Source organism: Tauraco erythrolophus, chromosome 5, assembly GCF_009769465.1.
Source record: "Tauraco erythrolophus isolate bTauEry1 chromosome 5, bTauEry1.pri, whole genome shotgun sequence".
NCBI lineage: Eukaryota > Metazoa > Chordata > Aves > Musophagiformes > Musophagidae > Tauraco > Tauraco erythrolophus.
Window position 1 is genome coordinate 1,699,912 of NC_141469.1, and position 20,832 is coordinate 1,720,743.

A 20,832-nucleotide genomic window follows, 5' to 3' on the forward strand; every position below is an offset into this window, starting at 1 on the left:
CTCTCATCCTTTCTACCGCAGTGCTTGAAAAAACAGCTTCTATAAATACCCTAAAAAGCCAATGAATTGCAGAAGCATGGAATGACTTCAGTAAGGTTAAAAACAAGCTGGCATCATACAGAATGCCCTGAAAATATCAAGTATAGAGACCTCATTGCAGCTCTTAGACAGCACTACTGCTGATGGTAACAAGGACGTGGCTTATTGAAGCTACCATAGGAGAAATTATCATCTCCCCAGTCCGAAAGTGTGGATTCATCAGCTATTTGTACAGGCTAAAAGTGGCATCTGTGTAACAGGACGGTGAGGAAAAGATGTGACCTCAAAGATCAGATGAGGCCCCTTGCTGGAACCTGCAAAACAACATCAATATTCACGTCCCGGGCTAAAAGGAGTGAAACGGTTGTATCTCAACAAACTGCTGTGGTCCACCGTGCTGGATTTAGAGAAGGGTCTAATGGACCACACTCCTCCTTGTCAAACAATTGTTTCCTTTCTAAATTGAAACGAGCCTCAGGACAGATAGGCTGAGTCCACCTTCTGAGCATCTTGCACATGCTTAACAAAGCCACGCGCTCAAAAGCATCGAGCTCACGTTTTGAGCTGGGTGGTGGAAGCCCAGCAAAAACATTCTGCTTAGAAAGCACTGTTCCCAATTTATTTTTGATACTAGTACTTCCTATTTTTACCAGGGAAATCAACATCACAAGAATAATTTTTAAAAAGCTGATGAGAGGGTTTCATATTACAAGTCAAGGCTTATGACAGGCGGAACAGGTCCGGACACCCACATCCAACTGCTCCCAGACAGAAATGTCACCCCAAGTGGATGACTGGACAAATGTAGGATGCTAACCGTAACAGAAGCAGCTTAACTGCACAGCCCACTCCTGGCATGCAAAACATCATGGATGACACCTTTTCCTAGGGAATTCAAGTGGCTTGCCTCTGATCTCACAGATCTTTCTCTGCCTGAAGCAAGAAAGAGAATTGACAATTTCAGATCTTCTCAGCTTAGATCTTCCTCCCCAAAACGATATTCATGCATCGCAATGAGGGCAAGTCAGAGGAGATGGAAGTATCTGTGGTAACTCCAGCACACTCCTTTCCAAAGCCTGAGGAGATCCGGAGGTCTCATCACTCTTCTCCACTCAACAAATCCTTCTGAAACTCAGCAGAAGGGATCTGGTGACCTTTTGGGGCCAGGCTGTCGTTCAAACGACAAAGAGAAACTCGATGTTGCACAACACCAAAGCAGGACAGACATAGGGCTCACATAGAATCACTGACTGGATTACCCTCAAGCATCCAAAAACCTCTTAGGAAGTAAAATCATAGTATTGAAAAAAAATAACAAAAAAAAAAAAGGCAAACACCACTACACACCCAGACTTCTGCAGCTGCACAATGTGCTACTGTTAGATCACAGGGCTTAGGGCCACGTTCATGCCTGGTTACAAACGTGGGGTCTTGACAGGAAACCTCCACTTGACATTAAGCATCCTGGTGTCACCTTCAACTCACCCAGTATAAACAGGACTGTGGTGGTACCATTTGGTTGAATCCAGAGAAGGTGCAGACCCGTGCCAGGACACGGCATTCAAGCACGGAACGTGCCATTGACGAAACACAGCATAAACACAGAAAAGAGAAAGGTCTGCAGCTCTTCAACGTACCACGCTCGTGTTTTCCCTCTTCCAGGAGGTGGGATTGCCTTCCCGTTGGAAAAGCTGTCAAGGCAAAACCCAGCTTCTTGTGCAACAGCACGCTTTCGCCGTGCTTCCAGCACAACGCCTTCCTACGCCTTCCAACACTTCGCCCATCATTCCCAGGAGAAAAGCCAAGATGTTCCTGATAACACTGACATTCCCAAAAGGAAGTTTGCAACGTAAGACTCCCCACTAATTCAGATTTTCATCGAGCTTAGTGTTTCATTCTGGGAATCTTTGTTTTAAATAAAACAAGGAAGAAGGACTTCAGAGGCACCATTTGGTGGATGAAGAATTAGTCAGATGGTCACAGCCAGAGGGTAGTGCTAAACGGCTCAGCATCCAGATGGAGACTGGTGACAAGTATTGTCCCCTGGGAGTCCTTAATGGGACCAGTACCGTTTAATATCTTCATCAATGACAGAGACTGGAATCAAGGGCACCCTCCGCAAGTCTGTAGTTGACACGCTGGAGCGACAGGATGCCATCCAGAGGGACCTGGATGAGCTCAAGAAGTGGGCCTTTGTGAGCCTCATCAGGTTCAACAAGGCCAAGTGCAAGGTCCTGCACATTGGTGAGGGCAACCTGTATCAATACAGGCTGGGGGATGGAGGGATTAAGAGCAGCCCTGCGGAGAAGGACTTGGGGGTCCTGGTGGATGAAAAGCTCAACATGAGCCAGCCATGTGTGCTTGCAGCCCAGAGAGCCAACTGTATCCCGGGCTGCATCCAAAGCAGCGTGGCCAGCAGGTCAAGGGAGGGGATTCTGCTCCTCTACTCAGCTCTCGTGAGACCCCACCTGCAATACTGCCTTCAGCTCTAGGGTCCTCCTCACAGGAAAGACATGGAGCTGTTGGAGCGGGCCCAGAGGAAGCCACTAAAATGATCCGAGGGCTGGAGCACCTCTGCTATGAAGACAGGCTGAGAGTTGGGGCTGTTCAGCCTGGAGAAGAGAAGGCTCTGGGGAGACCTTCTGGCAGCTTCCAGTACCTAAAGGGAACCCACAAGAAAGATGAGGACAAATTTTTTAACAGGGCGTGATACAATAGGATAAGGGGTAATGGTTTTAAACTAAAAGAGAGTAGATTTAGACTAGATGGAAGGTAGAAATTTTTTACAATAAGGGTGATGGGACACTGGCCCAGGTGCCCAGAGAGGTGGTAGATGTCCCATCCCTGGAAACATTCAAGGTCAGGTTGGACAAAGCTCTGAGCAACCTGATCTAGTTGAAGACGTCCCTGCTCGCTGCAGGGGGGTTGGACTAGATGATCTTGAAAGGTCCCTTCCACCCCGAACTATTCCATGATTCTAAGAATTACTCCCTAAGTCACTCAATGGAAGCACATAGTTCACTTTTTTTTGGGAAGGTTTCCCCACAACAGTATATTGAGGCACTCTAGCTTCCCTTCCCATGAGCACGATGATCCCCCCGTTCCGCTGAGGAACTGAGACAGAAAGGAGCACGTGCAGTTTTAAATGCCTCCAACATAAAATCTAGTTTTTCAAAATGGAAAACGCCTTAAATTCTGATTCTTGAAAAACAAACAAAAATCCACTGGAATAAAAATGTAGCAAGTCATCTTTTTTCTGTCATATTGAGATTTTCACTGTAAATTAACTCCTTACGTACTCCAGAAATCCAGGCCTTTTACATATATAGAAGAACCTATAAAACTGCAAAAAATGTGGGAGAGAAACTGCTAACAAGTTTCCTCATGTTTTCACCTGAAACCACTCTACCAGGCTCAGCGCATAAAAGGATTTATTGCACCCACTACCTCCTGACTGGCTATTAGTGTGTCAGTAACGACATCTCTGTCTAAATCAGAATCGGTTTTCAAGCTCCTAACTCCACAACTGACCCTGTATTTCCACTGAAAATAGGAATATCCACCAACCACAACAGAAGATCTGACTTACAGCATACTGGTCTCGGGCTGGCCAAGCACCCAGAAGTAATTATTCGCACATGACTACGACCCAAACTATTTATGTGGGACAGAAGATAAATTGCCAGCAAATGAAAAGGTTAAAATGTTCAAGGAGAATATATTCTCACCAGAAATAAGATTTCAAGTTTGATAACTGAGATCAATCAACGGGTACGTATATAGGTGCTAGGTCCAAAATTGGTCGTCTTTGTCATCTTGCTCCAACACCCTAACTTTCAGCTCCCGTTGATGTCACTGGACGTTTATGCTCACTATGAAACTTGGGTCAAAATTTCCAAATTTTGAGCCTGCAAAGAGTTGAATTTCAATCTCCATGAAGCGCACAGGAAGCAGTGTCAGGAACTCAGTAATTGCTTTGCACAGTGGAACACTTGATTTAAAATTCTTTACATTGATACAGGAAGAAATGATGTTCAGGATTTATAATTTGGGGAGGAGGGAGAGCTTTTTTCCCCCCCTCGCTGATCCTCAGAAACACAGTTAAGGGTCTGAAAATGCCAAGACCTCTCCCTTAGCCGTAGTATTGCAGCTGGTGACACAAAGCTACTTCTGATGCCAAACTCAAGAGGTTCTTTAGAGGAAGAGTCGTTACCGAACGATCCCGAAGCAGCGACGATGACTACAAAATCGAGTAAGCACCGAGGATTTTATTTGAATGGGTCTCCTTCATCTACGGCTCAAGAATAAACCACAGCACGAGAACTACAGTGGTCTTCCCATGGAAGTCTGGTGTATGTGTTCCCCCTAGAAGCTATTTAATATGCGTGGCAGAAATACAGACCCCCTGGAATCATCAATCCAGCGGGTCACAGCAGCACGCGGCGCTCTCCAGCCGCTTTCCAGGCTGACAGATCCGAGCAGTGATAGAAAATTCAGTGCACACATCCGGAAGAGTTTCATACTTGGGATTTTTTTCCATCTATTCTATGTCTTCCTGAAAGCACCAAGGAATATCTCGGGGTCCTTGTGAAATTCAGCAGCTACGATAGCAACAACTGGAAAGCTCATGTTTACTGAAAAGGCTCGGAGAATGAGTTATCCCAAGTGTCTTCGAATCCATTAATTCAACAAGCTTGTGCAAGTCCTCTAACGGTGAGAGGGTTTCATACTGGCATTTGTGATGAGAACACAAGTCACAGAAGGAAAAAAACAAAATAAAAAGGGAAAAAGAAAAACGTGAAACCAACCTGGAAGATAGGAAATTCCACCTGGGACCACTGCCCAGACAGAGCATTCCAATTTTGCCTAAAGTTTATGACTGTAAACCACTAACAACCCGTTTCAAAAGACTGAGCAGACATTTCACCAGCTCCCTGTAACTACTTCTTCACTTTGTGTTATACAGATCCATCTAAACCAGGCTGTTTCCCTTGTCTTGACTCATTTTGCTATCAACTGGTACCGTACCACGATGAGACGGAAAGCTGTTTATACGGGAAGGGCAGAAGAAATTCCATCTGTACTAACAAACAGTTCCTTTTCCGTTTCTAAACAAAACCAGCTTGGGTTAGGTTTATTTTTCTCTATAGAGAAATGAATGAGAAGAGAACGTATCTTTTGCTGATGCTTACTAGCAGCTTCGATGTTACCAAGTAAAAATTAAGACTAGGATGTTCCTATCCCTTTCTAGAGGAAAGTGTCCAATTCCCAGTCAAAGCCAACAAGAGTTGGGGGTACACTTTCCTCAGTTACCTTATGAATTAAATCCCAAAGAAGAATTTCCTCAGTTACCTTATGAATTAAATCCACCGAAGAGAGGGAAAACCAGTTTTTGAGTGAGCTGTCGTTTGCGGTTCACGCGAGAAAGAAGAAAATCCAGTGCTGATTCCCCAAAACTAAAATCATGTTTCAGATGGAGAGATACAGCGAAAAGCCTTCTGGAAAAGCAGGCTACGACTTCCAACCCCAACGCTGTCTTGTCTCTTCTGCTTGTGGCACACAAGCATTCAGAAATTTCCATTTCTGCTTTTATCATCCAACCCACTACAGAGATAGCTATTTTATTACCTTTTTTTCTACATTTTCATCAGCTGCAGGACGCTGCTTCCAACCCCAGAGCTGGCACTTGTACCTCGAAACCAAGAACAAGAAAACTTTCAACGCAAGGCCCAGGTCAGGCACACGCACCAGTAAGACAATGGTTTGTTGCCAATTTCAGCCCAGTGAGAAACTACATTTTCAGCAGGTCCCCAGGCGACGTGAGCTGTCACCTTCCCGTAGCTACATCGCTTTGCACTGTCCACATGTCTGCAGCTTTTAATGCCTTACAGGTTTTTTTTCCACTGGCAAAACCTGATTTCTCTAATTTCTCTCACCAATTAACTAGTGTTGTGGGTTAGGCCGCTCCGGCAACCAAACCCTACACAGTCGCTCACTCACCCTCCTCCAGCCCCAGGGATGAGGGAGAGAATTAAAGGAGAAACGGGAAACCCGTGGGTTGAGATAAGAACAATTTAATACAGATTATTTAATACACAGTGTAGATGCTCACCACCCCCTCTTATTGAAAGCCCATCTCATCCCGAAGCTGCAATCCCAGACGAGGCCCCAAAATTGAGAGGGGAAGAGAGAGCTAGTACTCAGAGTGGGAGTACTGGGAGAGAGAGAACAAAAAGGCAGTAGAGCAAAAGTGCAAAAAGCCCTTCTTTCCAGCTGTCCCTCACTTTCATACTGGGCATGATGCTGCATGATGTGGAATACTAATTGGCCAGTTTGGCCCTCAATCTTAAGTTCCACCACAAATCACAAGGGGAATCGTGTCCTCCTTGTCCCAACTATGCTCCCCCCTTATCCCGCCGTGCTTCTGCACTCCGGCACTCTGAAAAGTCCTTGGAGTTTCACTTCCAACTACAAACATCAACTTGCTATCAGCATTCTTCTCAGAGCCAGCCTCTGAGTAAAACCAAAACACGGAGCTCTTCCAGCTGCTAAAAAGAAGAGCTAACCCGGTCCCAGCTAAAACCAGGACAACTAGACATCGCAACCCCTACTCTAAAAAGAAAATGCAAACGGGAAACCTGGCCAAGGTTTTGATAGGGTTGAGGAGAGGGAAGGAATGAGGAAGCACAATCTGAATTAGTGACCTAGCAAAGCAAAAAAAAGGACTATTTCATGCTGGGAACTTAAAAAGGAAAAGTAAATGACAAATTACAAAGACTTAGTTCCTAAACAAGGCTCTTTGAACGCGTCCAGAAAGACAGAAGGCACAGTGACTTGTGAAATTTATAAATGCTGGGTAACTGTTAAATTGTTGTGCTGCTGGATGAATCCATGAGAGATCCAACCTCCCCTGCCGAGCTCCTAGAACTGTGTTATTAAATGTTAATCATCTACTTAAGTTCGGTGTTTGCAGATGAACAGCTACCATCCAGGAAGATCACCGAAACGGAAAACGTGGAACAGAGCAGCTCTTGTAAAGACCCTGATCTCCAAGGAAGGCTGATGCCAGATCATCTCCCGTGACGCAGCGAAGATTAAAGCACGAGTCTTTGACCAGCCAGGACACAGGATGGAGACCAAAGGCTCCTGAAGCAGAATCCGACAGCCAGCAGACACTCACACCTTCAAGGGAAAAAAACAACAGGCTGCAAAAAGTCATTGTGGACCGCCCAGAGTCTCTGGCTAAAGCTCAAAAGCCCCACAACCCATAGAATGGTCTATTAATTCGTCCACGTTTCTTCTGTGCTATCTAAAGAAGAGTTGCTTCAAAAAAAATCTGGTTTTGCCACAAACACCACGCGTGCCTGAACGTTGAGAACCTGCAGGTTGGAGCCCAGGGCCAGGGACTATTCTTCAACACGCACAGACAACTGAGGAGGACCACAACTTCACTGCTGGGCCCTGGACTGCCAGAATATGAGATCCCATTTTCCCAGAGGGAAAAAGAACAATTTCTGAGCAGCAAGCATAGCAGGAGAACAGACACGTACATATGCACAGAGGGGTTGAAGAGGAGTGAAGTGGAAGACAAATTGAGTGTATTCGTAGCCCACTGCGGACAGAGCTGCGAAATACAAAATACAGGTAGGTGCAGCAGATAAAACCTCTCGGGACAAGCAAAAATACCAGCTTGGTGCTTCAGGTGCACCAGGTGAAACGTTAAGGCACAGTGCTTGATGTAGAAAAGTCTGCCTCACACCACTGCTGAAGGGATTTCATGAAACCCCTTTGAGAGTTGCAGAACACTGGAACAGGTTGCCCAGAGAGGTGGGGGATGCTCCATCCCTGGAGACGTTCAAGGCCAGGTTGGACGAGGCCCTGAGCAACCTGATCTAGTTGGAGATATCCCTGTTCCTTGCAGGGGGGTTGGACTAGATGACCTTTGAAGGTCCCTTCCAGCCCTAACCATTCTATGATTCTATGATTCTAAACGGGGCAAAGCCACGGTTCATTTCTGATGTGTGAACGCCCTCGCAGCACTCCTGCAAGGTGAAAACCTCTGGAAAGGCAAGAGCTCATAGAGCCATCCAAGTGCTCTGGCTCAGGGCCCCAGTTTTCCAATGAAAGCGCAAGTCACCTCTGCTTCCAGTAGGGCAGGGGCAGATCCTGCTGGGTTTTTAGGAGATTTTAACACCCAACTCTCGGCGCTTCCTCCTTTTGCAGTTTTTAAAAGAGCTTATAGATGTCTGAGGATGTTAGAGCTCCACAGGACTTCTTTTCAGAAATAAAAGTGAAAAAGGAACAAAAAGAAACAAAAAAAACCACCCCACTGATATGCTAACTGTAGTGATTGTCTGTATGTACCATATCAAACCTCTTATATTGAGATATACAACTAAGATGAGTAAGTCCTCAAGTTTTTACTATGTGTTATTTGGTATTCAGGACAAGTTTCAAGTTGCTACAACACAAAATAGACGTGGTCATTCTCCAACACACCAACCCTCCGCTATGCCAAGTGTTGCGTTTCCTCATACAATGAGAGTTTGTTTTCTCAGACCAAAAAATGACATTTAGAAACCTTGGGTATGAGAACCACTAACATATACAAGAAGAATTAGTACACATGAAAACATGTGCCACAAGAAAAAAGTCCCTCTCTACTGATTAAGAGACAACACTACATCCTCAGGAGAATCATCTCCATCTTACATCTAAGCTCATTTTACCTGGTACCACGAAATAAAGAGCCTGCACCCACTCCTCTACATCATACTGTTAATTTCAAGGAACACAAAGAAGGAACACACATGCAGCACAAGCTTTAGTCAAAAACCACTTTTGTCTTGATTTTCCATCTTCAGTCGAGCTCAGCTTTCTGAAACCCGCTAGCAGAAGGGATTTCCTACCTGAGAAGTGTCTCGTTATCACAATAACAAACCTTAACTGCATCCCAGTCATGAAAACGGAGAGTTCTCTTTTCCATCACCTTGCCCTTCCATCCACAGCCACACAAAGCAAGAAGAAGTTGGACACGAGGTCCTACACGCCGCATAAAACGATGATTCAGTGTTAGGCACTTGCTCTCAACAGGCTTAAAAACTGTGCAACAGCACTGCAGGATCGGGCCCCGCTGCACCAAACGTCCCCAGTCTTTCCACCACTACTCCCTGAAGTCCTGGGACCTAATTTTGTCTGTTCAATAAATAAAAATCACCGTATATAGGGTATCAGTCATGTCCACAAGAATACATCCACCCTGCAACAGCAGGAAAAGGCGACCTGGCCCTTGCAAGCCTCCAACACCAATAACTCATGACCTCCCTACTACTTGGATCAACACAGGAGACCACTGAAGAGCAAATCACGAGTAGGGACTGCAGGCTGCTCAAGGTGGAAGCCCTCAGCAAACGGGATAACATCGTGGTGCTCTATAAAATGCTCACTTGGACACGATGCAGAAGGGAGATCGGCGCTGCCGTGAACTCGAGTTTATAGCTACCCCGTGTTGTAAGCATGGTATAAACAGAAATTTGTAGCTTTGTTCCCTGGGAGAGCTGAGGATGTGCTCCCAGGCTGCGTCGTGACACTTAAATCACATCATCAAAAAAAAAAAAAAAGAAAAAAAAGGGAAATCAAAACCATTTTGACCATAGTAAAAGTTAGCAAGCAAAATCGTCAACTGAAATCTTCCATTCTGATCTCATTTTTCAGCAGTGACTTGTTGTTCTTCTAAAGAAATTCAAGTGAAGCTCATTTTCCATGGCTAATTTAAAACATTCCCTAACCAGGAGTGCTCTGCACCTGCTAACATTTATTTTAAATAGTCGGCAAATTTATTCAGAACAGAAGCTATGTAGAGTGAGAGACTTCAAATTTGGGGGGAAAAAGAGCATTTTCTATTTATTATATTTCCTCTTTCATTTCTGACTCAGCACAAACTGCAGACCAACACAGAAATTTGATTTAAAAAGCATAAAATCAGGCTTCCTTTAAACTTGGGACAACAGTGTACACGTGGAACCGCACAACTTGTCTCAAGTTCATCAGCAGATTTACAGGGATGCTTTTTTATTGAGCAAGAACGCGTCACAAGGCACGTCAGATACTTCAAATTGCTTTATTGTCACAAACATTCGAGTTTTTGCACCAACATTTCCAGGCTTTTTCCTCCCCAGACACAGAACTCGAAACCAGCACTTTGTTTCTCCGCTCTGAGTACACTCGCCACTGAAACGAGCTGAAGAAGTCAAACAAAATTATGCAAAAAACCATGTGTGAAGCTGAGCAAGCAGCCATCTCCAGTGCCTCCACCATTACACCTCCTGCTTTTTGCTGGTTTTCTCCCCTGCCAGCCCAGCTCCGTGCAAGCGTTGATCAAAAACTGCAGTTAATGCACACGGGAAGGTGATTCTCTGATGTCTAATAGAGCTGATGGAAGCTGTATTTATACAATGGGTATCTGTCAACAGGTGATTATTTTATTTTTATTTTGTGACCTCTACCGTGACTGATTGCAGAGCAGAATTTAAAAGATGAAAAGCTGAACTAACTCAAGAGCTACAAGATGATTTTTTTTTTTTTCCTTTTCCAGAAAAGGCACGTTGCTCGTGACTGACTGCTGAACTCAAAAGTCTGTTCTTTTAAGAGGTTCAAGTCAATTAAGCATCTCAATTAACTTGAACCCCTTTTCAGGCAGTTTGAAAAGGAAAAAGGGAAGTAAAATTTTTGGTACAAACACAAATGCAGCACCATTTACTGCGGATTAAGTTGGGGCTTTTTATTCTGCCCGGCATTTTCATTCAAACTCCGAGATGAAAAACATTTCCTTTCAAGAAAAGCTGCTTGGCTTGTTTGGTGCTTTTTACAGTGCTAAAAAAGCCCCACGTGTCTCCCGAAACTTCCAAAGGAATCTGCCAATCCAGTAAGTCATCCTTACGTGCATGACCAGCAGCTGTTGCAACAAACAACGTCCATGCTTTAACACCGACAAAGTAAAAATTGACTGGAGATTGCTCAGCTGGACTTTTCCTTTCTTACTGCAGGGTCTAAGAGAGATGAAATGTCATTTATCAAATCCCACTTTCCATGTAAACCAACTCCCACTGTAATTCCCAGCCCCGTTCTTCCCCTCTCCTCCTCCCAAGGCTGAAAAGTCTTCCTGGCACAAGCCAGCTGGCAGAAAGATGCAGACATGGACTTGATCAACACCCCCCCATGCATTGATTTTTGGCATGGCATGAACATCTCCTCATCCCCATCTAGGCTACCCACCAGCTAAGGGAAAAAAAAATGTGGATTTTCTTCTTTGCTAAGTAAAGAAAGGGGCTGCGCTGGTTGCGTGGACCTGAAGACTCCCTCAAAGGTGAAGACAAAGAGAGGAACCCAAACCTCCTTGGCACAGTTGGAAATCAAACACTGAGATGTGTTTTCCTCCGAGGAAACACCGGAACACGAGCTGACCCCTGGTACACAGGCCAGCAAGATGCAGAATTGTGCAGCGTGAACAATCCGAGCAGCTCCGCAGGGCTGGAATTCACGGCGTTTACGTGTCTCATGTAGGCACCAAGGATTTTTTGTAGTATCATGGAATAGTTTGGGCTGGAAGGGACCTTTAAAGGTCACCTAGTCCAGCCCCCCTGCAGCGAGCCAGGACGTCTTCCACCACATCAGGTTGATCAGAGCCCTGTCCAACCCGACCGTGAACATTTCCAGAGATGGGGCATCTACCACCCTCTCTGGGCAACCCGTGCCAGTGTCTCACCATCCTCATTGTAAAAAATTTCTTCTTTCCACGTAGTCTAAAGCTACTCTTTTAGTTTAAAACCACTCCCCCTTATCCTATCGCAACAGGGCCTGCCAAAAAGTTTGTCCCTGTCTTTATTATATGTCCCCTTTAAGCTCTGAAATGTGCAATAAGGACTCCCCGAAGTCTTCTTTTCTCCAGGCTGAACAGCCCCAACTCTCTCAGCCTGCCTCCATAGCAGAGGTGCTCCAGCCCTCTGATCATTTTTGTGGCCTCCTCTGGACCCGCTCCAGCAGCTCCATATCTTTTTCAACTGACTTCTGAGTTTGGCTTTGCAGCAAGACAAGTGAGCAAGACAGCCAAACGCCCGAAGCACGACTTGGAGCAAATAACCGTTCCTACAACACCCCAGTCACAGCTCACGTACAACTTCTTGCACATGACACGGGGAGAAAAAACCCTGAATACCAGGAGGTGTTGAAAAGAAAGAGTCTTTCTAACCACAGCTTCAACTACACACACAAATAAAATGTTTCTACGGATTTCTCTCGGAGGTTGTCAACAGCTCTGTTAGTGCCGCAGGCACGTCGGGATGCTGGCACTCCAGGTGACAGCCGTGGGGTGAGGTTGCCGTGTTTGGCTCGATGCCTTCTTGTCATGCAGAAAAGCCATTTTTTCAGTGAGTCAATAGTTTGTGAGCAAACATACCCAGAAGGCACATTGCTCCTCCAGAACGGATTCTATAGAGATGACATCCTTGTCCTGTCACTGGGATTTCTTCCCTGAACACCTTCTTTTACATGCAACTTGACCAAGTCACATACAAACGCTAAAACCCCAACGTTATCCCCCAGTCTGCTTCTCTGCTCCCCTCTGGGCACATGGCAGCACCACTAGTGAGGAACCCACAGACAAATTCTGGTGTCACATCCATCCGTGCTCTCTTATGCCAGGGCTCCAGATCTGGAGGACCCAGTTTAAGCCACAGCGCAGGCAACAGCAGGGAAGACCAGCAAGGGGAGCTCAAGCCAGAGCTCCGAACCTGCCGCACACCCTGGCTTTTCAGAGCACAGCCCAACTCACCAGGCCAGCGTAGGGAGCACCTCTGGTATGGATGAAGTCACTCAGGTCTACTCCCATCACCCACATCCAGCTCAGCAGCACAAGGCACATCAATCACGTACCGCTCCGGCACAACGCGGAGGGAAAGACTGCTAGAAAAATATCCAAATAAAATCCCTTCCCCGTGCTATCTCAATAGTCCAGTTTTGTCAAGCCACAGCTTAGCTGATAACACCACTGCTCCTCATCACACTCACTTACAAAACCTGGGGCTGATCCGTGTCACCACCACCTCCCTCCTCTCAGTACTACAACCAAGGTTTTAAGGCTCCTTTTGCAGCTGCTGCACACACTACTAAAGGCTTTAGTATCTTCTGAAGAAATAACTGTCCACCTGTTCCTCTGTTTCCTCTGCCCAGCTTCTTGCCTCTCTCCTTGTCGACAGGCTTAAAAGGAAGGAGTCAACAGAACAAGAGCAGCAGGGAAAGCTCAAGCTCAAGGCCAGCTGCACTTGGAGGCTGGGGACTGGTTTGGGGAACAAACAGACCAAAGCTCTTCTCCTCGGCTCTAGTGAAGGCTTCATTCCCGCTACCAAACAGGTACACAAACTCAACCAAGATGAAACTTGTCACAGGAGGGCCCCTCCTGCCCCGTTCCACAGATCATTCTGTCCCCGTTAGCACAAGCAGACCTGTTTCAGAAGGACAGCGAGATACACGCAGCAGATGACGCACCCACCAGCGGAACACGTACCCTTCTTAACATTTCCATTAAGTGACCCACACGTTGCTCCCAGCAAGGCCAGCTACGAGTGCCAGCAGAACCATCATGTACCACCATCCCGAGCACACCAGCAGCTCCACATGACACTCACCAGCCCTAACAACGAGGTCAGTGAACACAGCCCCCTCCAGTCTGACCAGAGCGATTAAAGCAACAAACAGACACAGATTACAGGCAGAAAAGGTTTTTACTTTTCTTGTCACCTGGGATAAAGCAGAAAAAAAAGTGTTCAGGAAGATGGCAGTAGAACTGCTATGACATTTTGACTTGCACCTCCAGAATCCCAAACCGGTTATTCAGAAAGATCCTCCTTCCCAGCTCCAGTAAATGCAATTGCACCAGCAAAGCCGTGAGGCCATAGCTCCCAATCTTTGTTGGCCAAATGGCTGCATCGATGCCTTACAAGCACTAAGTTTAACAAACAGAGCAAGCATCTCACAGATGGGGCTTCAAATTTCGTATTTTTGGAACGCAATGTTCATCCTGAAGCCAAGGAAACTGCAGGAACTGGAACAATGGCAGTTGCCGGATTGCTCTTCTTGTCATCTTCCACTCCAAAACGGACCCGAGATGGTGGCCTTCTGCAAAGATAACACAAGCTCTGCAGCTCTGTCACACCTATGTGCCACCAAACCACAAGCACCAACTGCCTTGAAATCACTACCTCTTGCGTTTGGTTTCTACCACGCTTAACCAAGCCAGCTCCAATGCTGGAGACAAACCAGAGAATGAAACCGAGTCCTTTTCAAGGCTCTTTTCCATCTGTGATTGCCATGGTTGCTTGAGCAGTTCCTGCTTTCTCAGGGAAAAGTCACCCAAAGAAAGCCGCGAAGCAGCGTTACAGAGGAAGATGAGGCTCGCCCCCAGGTTTGGTGCGTGGCATGTGGGGTCCTCCCCATCTGAGTCAGAAGCCAGGTGGATTTAGTACCCGTTCTGACACGGCCAGCTGAAGCCAGAGAGCCTGTCCTTTGATCCATACTCCATCCCAAAGAAAAATCACAAGTTGTCACGTGAGTGCATACGAAACGGAAGAAATCCCGAAATACTCATGGAAAAGCAAGCAAAGGCCTGTTCCCACAGTATTACGTCACTCAGACAGGAAAGCAAGCACATCTTCAGATATGACAACGAACAAGGAACAGGACAGGTCCTTGTTCCAAGAAAGACAAGCCGGAGTCGTCCCAGTTATACTTGATTATAAATGCCAGATGTTCACCTGCATCAGTTTTGGATCATCTTAGTTCTACTGCAGAGCAATCCTCTTGTAGACCTAACAGCATTACCACAGTTACAAAAGTCATTTATCAATAAACCCATAATAATCTCACTGAACATAAAGACAAAATCAAGGACACAGGGAGCAAATTCTTTAAACATGAAGCATCTAACCTAGACTATCCCATCGTCTTTACGTACCAACGCTACAGCCGGATATTACCGAGACCCGTGCTAGCATTTCAAAAGTACAGCAGTGCTGAAATAACAAGCAGAGAAAAAACAGTAAAACACCAAGAAACTACAAAAAGGCAAAAAAATGTTGTGACTGACGTGCTGTAGTAACCAGAGACAGATGAAACCCCTCACTCACTAACCCTTCACCTCTGATCCTGCCCTCACTGAGCCGCCACGCTCCGCAGAAAGGGAACGTACAGTTCCTTGACGCTGGAATCCAGACAAACTTACCAACTGCTGTTGAGACACTGATGCTCCATCTGAGCATTACTAAGAGGAGCAAACACATTTAGCCTGCTTCAGCTTCCTCCCAAACCACCCCCAGAAAACACTCGCCTCCAGCAATTCCCCCAACATTCCCATCCTGGGGCAGAAAAACTTCCAAACCTCCGAGCCCACGATGGAAGGCCAAAGGAATCATCTGTGACAAGTTATTTCCAAGATACCCAGATATCTCTGCTGGAGAGCTCTAAGGGAAATAAAAACCCAGGCTTTCCCCGACAGCTGCTGCGTGCTGCTTCCAGCCTACGGCAGCAAATCCCAGAGCTGGGCTGCTGTGGAACTGGGGGCAGATGGAGGCACTCCAGAAAAGAACAGTTGCTCAGGCATTTCCAGAGTACCAAAGCAAAGCAAAGTGTTACAGAGTAAAACACCGTTTATAAATTGCTAAAAACTGTGATTCTTGTGCAAAGTTTTTCACGGATTATGTACATGGAAAGAGGAAGGCTATTAGAGAAAACACTTTGGGTTTATGCAGAAGATTCAGGGTACACATCACTCACCGTCATCAGCTGAGAGGAGAAGTTGTGAAGTTTTTGTCTTTAATGCCAACAGAGCACAGCCTGGCATCGCAGTGACCTTGACCTTTTGCAGAACGTGACCTCCATCCTGCCCAGGACTGCCCATTTGTGATACACACGGCTTCCCAGCACCTTCAAACCTCTCCCATCTTCTCACACACCACACAAAGGAGCCCCAGTTAGAAGCAGGCAGAGCCGTGCTGAGGAGGAGAGTAGCTGGGTTCAAAGGTCCAGGGAGAATTTCTAACCTCCCCCTAGGGCAATATTTATTTTCCTGCCGTTTTCCAGCAAGCTGAAGGCTCACAGCTCTGTGACGTGCTGCAAGATCAGCCATCCCAGTCCCAGAGGTGACAAAAACCAGGAACTCGAGTCCAAGTTCAACAGCACTTGCTCAAACACTTCCCCAGAATAACACGTAGAAGCTTACCTACCTCAAACAGCAAGCCTTGGTAGACACAGGCACCTGTGGGACAAAAAACACATAAACCAGATGAGAAGCCAGTAACACCAGCACACTCCTCGGTGAACCAGGGCCTTACAACCTGCTACGGAGCAGTGCTGAGCAGCCACCTCTGGCCACGCACTTGCTGGCGACAAAACAAACGTGGTTTTGGTGCAGCAAGGTAACTTCTGCCCGCAGTGTTGGGGACTCTGGCCAAGATGGACTCAAGAACTTGGCGAGTGGCACGAACAAGGCAGAAGCTTCTCCCACGTTATGAATGACAGGACGAGAGGGAATGGCCTCAAGTTACACCAGGGGAAATTTAGGTTGGATATCAGGAAAAATTTCTTTACAGAGAGGGTTGTGAAGTATTGGAACGGGCTACTCAGGGAGGTGGTGGAGTCCCCATCCCTGGAGGTGTTTAAAAACCGTGTGGGTTTGGTGTTGAGGAACATGGTTTAGGGACGCTGACAGTGCAAGGTGAATGGCTGGACTCAATGATCTTGAGGGTCTCTTCCAACCAGATGATTTTATGATTCTATGAATAGGGCTGGTGTCATAACCCAGCCCCATAACCACCTCGCACACGCTCAGATGAGCTCAGGTTTTCTGTGTCACTCCTGCGAGGGGCACGTGTTCTCTCCCTGCACTTTCACCAAGGCAGCCCCCGATGAGATGGGAATTCTCACAATTTAGACATAGGATGAAGCTCAGAATTGTATTTCAACTCCAAATAATTGCCCGAGCTCTCACTGAAACAAAGGGAAGCTGCAGCTAATAAAGGGCAAAATACTGCCCTTAAAAATGAAAGGTTACAGAGCATCTCAACTGCATGCTGAAGAGCAACCTCTTCTCTCTGCTCCTCTAAATCCTTGTACTGGAGAACCAAATAAGCACATGGATGTGCCCACAAAACCAGAATCACAGCCAGCAGAGCCCATGTGGATTTCCGACCCTAAATCACTCCTCCATGGGCAAGAGGTGACATTTCCCTTAATGACAGGCTCACAGGGCTCCTCCTGCTTCAGTCTTCCTAGTCCTCACCACTGACACCCGAAAGAAAGGTTCTCCAAGCAAGTGGCAGAGACATACACCCATTCAAGCATTCTTTGCATTTTCTACTCCAATAAATCGAATAGGAGGTTAGGAAAATAAAACCATGAACGAGTCAAACGACAGCTCTTTCAGTGATTTTCTGGAAAACGGCCATTCTCCAACAACTATACATATCTGTCCACTGAAAACATGACAAGAATGTGAAATCAAAAGCAACCCAAGCAACTCAAAGACAAAAAAGATAAGAGCGCTCGGGGGGAAAAGCTGCCTCAAGGGACCACCCAGAGAACTAAGAATTTCCTCCTCGAAGAGTGGTGTTTCCCAGAAAATGCAGATTAGACAAATTTGTACAGAAAACCTCGGAGCCACACCGCTCGGAATCAAAAGCTCCTCCTTCGAGCTGGTCTACAGCTCAGCTACAAGAAGCTGCAGAGGCACCACCAGGAATTAGTTCCCCTTGCCAAGAACATGAGCCACAACCGTGTCTCTCTCAAATTCAGCAGATGACTTCCTACTCGTACCGACAGGAAACAGTTCTGGCAGTGCCACTTGAATGCAACTAAAACTCAGACTCAGCAATCAGATCTTCATTTATTTACTTGACTTTCATACCAATTTGTGTTTGAAGAAAACCAACCAAACGCTTGACCATACCTTGACTTCATGTTACTGCATCGACTTTCAAATACCAACTATCTTGCTGCTCCCCGCATCTCTCTCCTCTCCCTCACTCTTCTTTTGGCAAGAAAAGAACAATTTCAAGGTTCATCATCCAGCTGCACCCCGAAACTCAGTGCAAAACACAAGGTCACATATCGATGGAAGGCACGTGGAAAAAAAAAACCAAACTGAATACCAGTTAGGTAAGATCAGCACAACTCGACTGTTTTACTCCTAAAAAAGGGCTGGCTGCCTTTTCTTTTTTGCTCACTAACAGCTGTAGTTCCTAAAAAGTACCAATGTAACAAAGCAACCATGGTTTGACACCCTAAAACGTGAAATACCTTGTCGGAGTCCTCACTGAGGATTTTAAAACCTTAAAGAAATAAGGGAAAACTATCAACAAACAACAAAAAATAAATCAGCATTTCCTACTTTTGCTTCAAGAGGCTGTCATTACATCTAAGGCCCTTTGTGCCAGGCACTACAAACACACCGTGAAAGAGCAAACATCTGCCAAAAAGCTCATCACCTACGGGGCCAGAGCACAGAGTAAGGACCGAAGCAGCAGGGCACAAGGAGCTGCCTCAGATGCAGGAATGAGACAGACCTTCCCAAACTTCTCTCAGGTCCACAGCCTACTCCTTCCACTGCGCTCCGTAGAGACCGGCTCGCCCCAGCCCACGCAGGACTAGAAAGCAAACACACAAAGTCTGAGTCTTCCTCTCCATTAAAGCACTGGTGTATTCCACTCCCTTCCTGGTTACCAAGAGGGATACAAGGATATAGAATCATGGAATGGTTTGGGTTGGAAGGGACCTCAAATATCATCCAGTTCCAAGCCCTCTGCCATAGGCAGGGACACCCTCCACTACATCAGGTTGCTCAAAGCCCCATCCAACCTGGCCTTGAACACTTGCAGGGATGGGGCAGCCACAGCTTCTCCGGGCAACCTGTTCCAGTGCCTCACCACCCTCTGAGTGAAAAATTTCTTCCTTATATCCAATCTAAATCTCCCCTCTTCCAGTTTAAAGCCATTGCCCCTTGTCCTATCACTACACGCCCTTGGAAAAAGGGCATGTGTACCCCATCCTTACAGTACTTGGAAAATCCTTAGGGACAAACACCTTCCAGCTACTTGGTATTCCCAATTCGGAGTGAACTCAAGACATGGCATCACGCACGTCAAGCAACATCGCTCTTTGTTACAGCGCCCTGGCTTTGCACGCAACTCCCAGCCACCGGCGTGGTTGCAAGGCTCGCGTGAAAGGTTTCCCTCAAACCACCCCGTTGCCTTCTGCATCCAGAACAAAGTCGGGAAGAACCCCTCAAACCTTTTGCCTTGCCATGTGCGCGTTGGTTATCTTGGATGCAGGAGGTTGGTAGGATAGTTTTCTGGTTTGGGGGATTTTTTTTTTTTGCCTTTTTTTTTTTTTTATTGTAGAAATTAAGTCTCTCAAAGTACTTCCTAACCAGTTAATATCCCAAACTCATACCCAGCAATTCCTCAACGCACGCACGCGCAATGAGTAACACCAGTTAAAAATAGCTCAGAAAACTATATCAAACTGGAATTACGGCAGGAGCAGCATTTAGGGAAGCTGCCACTTTGGAAAGCAATAACCTGCACACGCAGGAAAAGCTGGAAAACCACCTCCGGACACAAGTGCAGCCACGCTGTGCTCCCAAACTTCCAAAATGGATCACTTCACCATCTGACAGCATCCTGACTTCATAACCTCGTGTTTTTCACCAGCCAAAACGCTTCGTTATCGGCAAAAGAAATCGGTGCTTGGTGCCCGCTGAAGCATCTCGCAGCGCTTTTAGCGGCGCCAACCGCGCACCGCACCGCGCCCGCGGGCACCGGGGACGGGCTCTGCCCCTCACCCCGCTCCGCGCCCCTCGCACCCGCCCGCTGGCCGGCTTTTGAGGGTCTGGGCCACTAAAAGCCACAAAAGCGATTTTGGGCCACCTCGCCCTCGGCGTGGCACGCCGTTACCGCTCTCCCGGGCTTCCTCCACCCCCGCCCGCCCGGGCCCCCCTCGCCGACCCCCGCGTGTTGGAAGCGGGACACCTTCCCCCCCCGGTGCTTAACGCCGCTCGTAGGCACCACAGCCCCGCGGCGGAGCGCGGAGAGCCGGCGGGAAAACCGCGGCAGCGGCCGGGCACCGGCATGGGCACGGCTGCGCCCCGGCCCCCCTCTCCTCAGCCCGTGCAGAGGCCGCCAAAATGGCGGGGGGGCGGGAGGCGGACCCCCCGCCCGGGCCGGGGAAGAAGGACAAGGGAGAGGAAGATGCCCCGAATCCCCCCGGGAGAGAGGGGCTGCTCCGCCGCGGGGGGAGCTCGGCTCCTCCGCCGGCGGGACGGGGTCGGGGCCCGGCGAAGCGACTCACCTGAGGCGGCGGCGGCGGCGTCCAGCGCCGCGCCGAGCAGGCACAGCGCCGCCCAGGCGGCTGCCGCGGAGCCCATGGCCCCGGCGCGGCGGAGAGGGGAAGGAGAAGGGCGAAAGGAACCGGCGGTGGCCCCGCCGCCCCCCTCGGCAGGTGCCGGGGCAGCGCCTCGGCCCCCAGCGCGCCGCCGCCGCCGCCGAACTTTCGCCGCAGACAAAGCGGCGGCGGCACCGCAAAAAATGCGCCGGAACCCGCCCGCCCCCCGCCCCGCCCGGGGCGGCGCTTTCGCCCTCCGCCCGCGGCACCGAGCACCGGGAGGGCCCGCGGGGAGCCCGGCCTTGCCTCCTCCTCCTCCTCCGTACATCTGCAGCCTGTCCTGGCTGCAGCACTCACAGCTCTGCT

At 47.8% G+C, this 20,832-nt stretch overlaps 1 protein-coding gene across 1 annotated transcript in view; it reads right to left on the minus strand.

Annotated features, from left to right (window-relative positions):
- Nucleotides 1-20,509, minus strand: part of FRAS1 (Fraser extracellular matrix complex subunit 1) — a 172,068-nt gene extending 151,559 nt beyond the window's left edge. The window contains exons 1-2 of the mRNA XM_086611962.1: nucleotides 20,434-20,509; nucleotides 16,314-16,345 (exon numbers count right to left, since the gene is read on the minus strand). Coding sequence (XP_086468088.1) covers nucleotides 16,314-16,345; nucleotides 20,434-20,509 — 108 coding nt within the window. The remainder of the gene's footprint in view (nucleotides 1-16,313; nucleotides 16,346-20,433) is intronic.
- Between the last annotated feature and the right edge of the window lie 323 nt (nucleotides 20,510-20,832).